Source organism: Corylus avellana, chromosome ca1, assembly GCF_901000735.1.
Source record: "Corylus avellana chromosome ca1, CavTom2PMs-1.0".
Lineage (NCBI taxonomy): Eukaryota > Viridiplantae > Streptophyta > Magnoliopsida > Fagales > Betulaceae > Corylus > Corylus avellana.
The window spans coordinates 32,300,213-32,306,847 of record NC_081541.1 but is presented as its reverse complement, the minus strand read 5'-3'; the positions used below and the strand labels follow the sequence as shown (position 1 = coordinate 32,306,847).

The window sequence follows — 6,635 nt, the reverse complement described above, 5'->3', positions numbered from 1 at the left end:
ATGTTCTTTCAGGATCATCCTCAGCCTTTTCGACGTTATGGTGATCCACCAATTGATCAGAACCCTTCATCTTCTTATTGGCTTGGTTGTGGGTGTCCTGCGAAGTATACCAACTGGACCAAAATTCAGCTTCTTGGAAAAGGATCGTATGGCACCGTACATTTAGCCATATGCATGGACTCTTATTCTTCTGGTGAGTCAATAGCAATGAAGTCGGCGATTCTTGACCAATCTTCTTCCCTCATGAAGGAGGCAGAAATTCTCAAACACTTTGTTGATTGTCCGGAGATTGTTCGTTGTTTTGGAGTTGATTTTACCGTTGAGAATGGCCAAAGATTCTTCAATTTACTGCTGGAGTATGCGTCAGGAGGTACTCTTCTTGATTTGATAAAGAAAAGTGGAGGAAAGATACAAGAAAACGAGGTCAAAAAGTACACTCGGATGATCGTCAAAGGCCTTCGTTGCATGCATGAAAAGGGATTCGTTCATTGCGACCTTAAGCCAGAAAACATTCTTGTTTTTCCTTCTCCAGATGGTGCAAGCTACGTCAAGATCACCGACTTTGGATTATCAAAGATTCCTGAAGATCCAAATGAGTTAATCACGACAACAAAGTTTTCCTTCCGAGGAACACCTACTTACATGTCTCCAGAATCTGTTGTTCTTGGGGAAATCCATGGCAGTTTGGATATATGGTCTCTGGGATGCATAGTCGTTGAGATGATCAGCGGAAACCTGGCGTGGGAATTCAATGACATGGAGGATTTGATGGTTCTGATTGCTAAAGAGTCACCCAAGATTCCCGAAACCATGTCGGAGATTGGGAAAGATTTCTTGTTGAGGTGTCTTGCAAGAGACCCCAAGGAGAGATGGACGGCTGAGATGCTACTGCGTCATCCTTTTCTCATTGAGACTCGATCAGGTACGCCATCTACAAGAAGTGCTGTTTGTTACTCTTCAGCTGGAAATGTGCTTCCTCCTCCTGGGTTTGAATCAATTTCAAGGAAACCTTCCATTATTCAGAAATATTTGCCTCCTCCTGGGTTTGAGTCAATTTCAAAGAAACCCCTCGTTAAGAAATATTTGCCTACTCCTCCTGGGTTTTCTTCCAAAAGAATCCTGCAGGCATGAGTATATATGATCAATATTGCTGTTGTAAGCTTGGTGGGATTATTGTTGTTGTAGGTTCTGGGGTTCTAGCAGGTTTTCTGCTAAATATATATATTTCATATTAATTTGGTTTATGTTTTTAATAAAGTATTTCTCTTTTTGGTTTGATTGTAATCAAATTTAGACCATTTTATATTTTATGTTATTTATTTCCTTCCTATAAATGAGAGTGCAGTGTGAGACTTTGGGTGGGTACTTGAGCAGGTGGATTCTTCTATAGTACCCTGTTTGGGACTTGAGTTCCAATAGAAGATCCATTAACTTAGGACTTGAACAAGATGTAATAATTAAAGCCCGTGGATCTACGGCTTTGCAAAGAGGCCTTATCAATGGAATGGGTAAGAATTTTGTATGCACCCTGTGGAGCTGGCACCCTTAAGCATTTTGGGCCTCAAAAGATTTGGCATGTTGTACAAAATTGTAGACTAATTATAATTAAGTACTCTAGCATTGCTCTCCCCTTTTTGGATCCATGAAATTGATTCAATCTTGCAACATTTGCAAAGTCATTGCCAAATAGAATGTTTTAGCCTTCCAATATTAAGTATTGAGGCCATCTAATTTCTGCACACCTTATAATGTTTGCCCTCAATTACAGTAAAAGCTAGCCCCCATTGGTATCAAGATGGGTCCTAACTCCTAAGTAACCTTGCCAAGTGCTTAGGTTCAAGCCCACTAGCTAAGATAAATTTGGTTGAACTCCTATATCAAGCATTCTACCCTTTTGAAATGAAATGGAGAATAACCATTTTATGGTTTAAATTAAATTTTATAGTATTTAATATTATTACATTGTGGTACGTCATTTCAAACGAAATGAAGAGGATTATATCCTAAATAAAGCTATCTGTCTTTTGTGATTAAATTTCATGCCTATGTGGTCATTGCAAAAAGTTGGAACTAGTTTTTCCATTGAAAATAAAGGGAGGACTCCTAAGATTTGGGTGCTAGCTAGCTTTCCTAGTCTATCTTTTAGCATCGGACCAAGATGGAGAACATCAATCCCTCACAATTGAGACTTTTTTGCAAATCGAGCGAATAATTGTGAGAGATTTCAATAGGATATTTTTGTCTGAATAGGTGTTCGATCAAACAAGATTTGTTTGAATAGGTTAACCTCATCACCTCTCACAATTACAAAAGATCTTATACAATCCGAACCGAAGATCGTAGGGAATCCCGCTCTCAAAAAAATTTGTTGAGTGATCGGTTGGTGAGGGTCAGCAGTAGGTTGTTCATGTAGTTGGTAGAGTTGTTTTTTTGACCACCAAAGCAGATTCAAGATATTCGGCTCAATTACCATACATGAAACATTTCTTGATGTTAGACAGATTGTATTGGCATAATATAATTGCATTGATCTAGGCACTTAATTATTGGCCTGCTCATTTTCATTGAGGCACTTAAATATTGTAATTGCATGACAAACACAAAAGTTAAATAGAGAGTCAGAGACAATATGATGCTGACTATGCCCACCATAAAAGACCCTCCCTAGCCCCATTGAAAGGGAAAATGGCAAAGCTAGTTCTAGTAATTCTGCTTTTCTCACTTGGCATGGCCATGCCATTGTTGCACGGCATCGTTGAAGATGATGATGAATGGTTCCAAAACCTCCATTATGCCAAACACAAGGTCACCCGCCTCCATTTTTACCTTCATGACACACTCTCAGGAAAAAACCCAAGTTCAGTACAAGTAGCCCAAGCATCAAGCACCAAGAAATCATCCACCATCTTTGGAGCAGTTTTTATTGTTGATGACCCACTAACAGAAAGCCCTGAGCCCACTTCCAGGCCCGTGGGTAGAGCTCAGGGGCTTGAAGGGTCAGCCGGGCAGCAAGAACTGGGTCTTCTTGTGGCCATGAACTTTGTTTTCACAACTGGGAAGTTCAACGGCAGCAGCCTCACCATTTTGGGCAGAAATACTGCTCTGCATCCGCCAAGTGAGATGCCAATCATTGGTGGGACTGGTGTTTTTCGATTGGCACGTGGATTTGTGATAGCAAACACACATTCTCTTAATGTTACCTCCGGTAACGGTATTCTCGAGTACAGTGTTGTAGCTATACACTATTGAATAATAATAATAATAATGGGGTCTCTTTCAGATCAGGGGCATATAATATATATTGCTAATATGTTTTGTTTAGCTTAATTTGTCGATCGAACTTGTTGGGTTTTCAGTGGAGTTGCATGCATGTATGTGTTTTATATATATTGGATTTGATGATCTCATTACGGATTTTCCGTAGATGATATATATGAGACACATTCAAAATAGTTTGTGATTTGATGAAAAAGACCATGGGACATGCATGGTGCTTTACATATCTAATTAAGGTAATTCTACGATAGGGTTATTAAAATCAGATTGAGATCCCCTGGAATTTATAGTCGTTTATCTTATCTAAGTGTTTAAAATAAGCCATATTTCAAAATTTAATGAAAAAGCTAATAAGTGACAGAAATTTAATAAGGTAGTTTCCTCATTAAATTCTAAAACGTGGCTTATTTTAGACTTTTTTTTTTTTTTTTAAGAGGAAAATATTCCAGTCACATTCATTCAAAGATAATACGAGCATAAAGCTCTTACAATACAAAGCAAAAAACTATGAAGCAATCATAGTTGAAGTTACGAGATTACAAACGTCAAAGATGATGTCAAAGATACAATCATCATAATCCCAAACAAGATCCGCTAACCCATGACTAATATTCAGATATAACAACAAATCTGCTCCAAAACTCATTCCAATGCATAGGTAGCTTTTATTCCTCGACCTAGGAGTAAAAAAACCTCATTCCGAAACTCTTCCTTCTCGACCCAAAAGCTAAAATATAGATCTCATCCACAACCCAAGGGTTTGGACCATAAACAAAAATACCTCACGGATCAACAAGAGAACAGAGCCTTATTACAAGCAATAAAACAACGGGAAATATAAAATAAGGAACAAATAACAGGGAAAAAAACAACAGAAACCGAAAAATACAAGGAAAATGAAAGCAAAAAAAAACCGAAAAGCCAAAAAACAGTAGCACATTAGGCGGATGATGGCAGCCGGAAGAAAGGTTGATCGCGTGCTTGTTGGAAACAGAAGCTGGCATTGGCTTATTTTAGACGCTTAAATGAGATGGATGACTAAGATTTATGAATTCGAGAATTTCAAATTTAAAAGGAATTCTAGTGGATTCCAATCCATTAAAATCTTACCATTTTGTTTTCTCAACATACACACTTAATTAATAAGATACACTAAACTTTATTCAAAAATAATAATAATAAGATGCACTAAACTAAGAACAAAATTTATATATATGAATAATGCTAGAAATTCATTTTGTGTCACTCCAAAAATAATAGTGGCTTTTAAAATTTGGACTTGTGATTAATCAGTATTGAATGTTGATCAAGTAGTAATTTTAAAAGACACCTCATTTTTTGAATTGATACCTATTGATGCCAGGCAGAACTATGATTGTTCTGACAGTGTATGATAGTAGTAAAAACTAAGACTTGAAGATTTGAAAGGATATTCAGAAAAAAAAAAAACAAAACAAAACAAAAAAAAACAAAAAACAAAAAACAAAAAACAAAACAAAACAAATATAAAAGAAAAAGTCATGTCTCAATAAGCAAATAGAAAAATAATTCTAAAAAACTAAAATTTAATTAATATTTCAAAACTTAATTTACAATAATACAGACCTACTTTTACATAGGCTAGGGTTGCGCTTCCAATTTTTAAACTGCATGTTGTGCCTGTGTCTTTAGTGAGGCTTGCCAGTAGGTTGTTTTAGGTTTTTTTTTTTTTTAGATAATAACATGGGGAAAGGGGGAGGGGATTAAAGGAGGGTATTTTCCGCTCTTAATTTTTATGAACTATATAAAATTTATTTTTTTAAAAAAATGAAAATGCTTCCATTACGGATACATTGTTGTAGTTGGTACCAGTGTTTTTTTTTTTTTTTTTTTTTCTCAGCTGATTCTAAATGCTCGGTCCAATTGGCTATACATTTTCCTGAAAAAATTATTGATGCTAGACAGGCTATCTTGGCATAATATAATCACATTAATGGCCTGCTCATTGTCATAACTTTTAACTCTTCTGTTCATCTTTTGCACATTTCAAAACGGCGAGAAACATTTGCAGCCCTAAATTAGTGTGGATAATGGATATGGTAGGTGGAAAATAATAGAGGAAACAAAATTAAAGCAAAGAAGTGACTTCTTGTCAAAACCCTGTGGAAGCATATGCATGTGAACTACGACACATGGTTGATACAATATTCTTCCAATTTAAGTTCTATTTAATATTCTTCTGGCCAAAGAAGTATTCAATATATACTCGGGAAAAAAAACAAAAAAACAAAAAAAAAAAACAAAATGGTAGGTTTTGATTGCAAAATTTAACAGTAATTAAAGTTGCGTTGTTAAATCATTACTTATCTTATTGCTAGTTTTAAAAACTTAAGGTAATTAAAAGAATAATTTAATTAATATTATAATACTTAATCTAGTTGCAAGTGAAATTTCATAAATTTAATTGTCTAGATGAGATTGACACTGAAAAATAATTGAAGAACTAGTTAATTGGACACCGTACTTCAAGCTAGCAGAACTTGCAAAAAGAAAAAATAAGTACAAGTGACCTTATTAGGTATACCGATAGAAGACACTCTGATGCTTAAGTCAGTAATTTTTTAGGAAAGAAGAATGGTAAGCTCATTAGAATATTATTGTCTACAGTGATAGAATGAATGGAATATAATTTCTTCACGTCATGGACTCTCTTTTCTCTACATGGGTCCTGCTAAGTGTTCCTTACTATTGAGCACTGTTCTAATTGAACATGGTGTTTGATCTCTAATATTGACAAATCACATTAATCTCATGTTGTGTCTTACTTGTCGTCGTGATACGGTTCTGGCTTAATGTAGAATTAAATGCCACCTGCTACAATTATATAGAGGTAAGGCTTGGCACGGTGTGCCGAAGTGTGGTGTTGTTTGATATTCTACCTCGAATATGGACTAAAGCGGGGGTTGTTAGACAGATAATTATGTCAAACCCTGCGAATTTCGCGAAGAAAGCAAATCAATTCCCAATAAACAATACTAGACTCTACGAGTTGTTGGACTCTCCCGAGGCCCGATTGGACCTAACTAGCTTGCACATGTGCAGTGTCGCCGCCATATAGGCCTTGTTGGCTTCTATCTTGGGCCAGGGGCCCACTGGTAGAGGAATTGTTCTTGGATGCTATTGTATATGCTTCCCGCCATCACCACACATGCATGTCAATCTACATTTTCATTATAATTAAGGTAGTTGGTCACCACCAACAACGAGAATATTATAATTGCATGACCAAAACAAAAGTTAAAATAGAGACAAAAATGATGCTGATTATTCCCTCCATAAAGACCCTCCCTCCCTACTCCCTAGCCCCATTGAAACGGGAA

At 36.2% G+C, this 6,635-nt stretch overlaps 2 protein-coding genes across 2 annotated transcripts; both read left to right on the top strand.

Moving 5' to 3' along the window:
• LOC132170016 (mitogen-activated protein kinase kinase kinase 20-like) lies at window positions 1-1,131 on the top strand. Its single transcript, XM_059580943.1, has one exon. The coding sequence runs from the start codon at window positions 1-3 to the stop codon at window positions 1,129-1,131; it is 1,131 nt and encodes a 376-aa protein (XP_059436926.1).
• A 1,554-nt stretch (window positions 1,132-2,685) lies between these two features.
• Window positions 2,686-3,249, top strand: LOC132169760 (dirigent protein 23-like). The gene has a single exon (XM_059580742.1). The coding sequence runs from the start codon at window positions 2,686-2,688 to the stop codon at window positions 3,247-3,249; it is 564 nt and encodes a 187-aa protein (XP_059436725.1).
• The last annotated feature ends 3,386 nt before the right edge of the window (window positions 3,250-6,635 follow it).

Coding starts and splice junctions, on each gene's coding strand:
- LOC132170016 (XM_059580943.1), top strand. CDS start 1: ATGTTCTTTCAGGATCATCCTCAGCCTTTTCGACGTTATGGTGATCCA.
- LOC132169760 (XM_059580742.1), top strand. CDS start 2,686: ATGGCAAAGCTAGTTCTAGTAATTCTGCTTTTCTCACTTGGCATGGCC.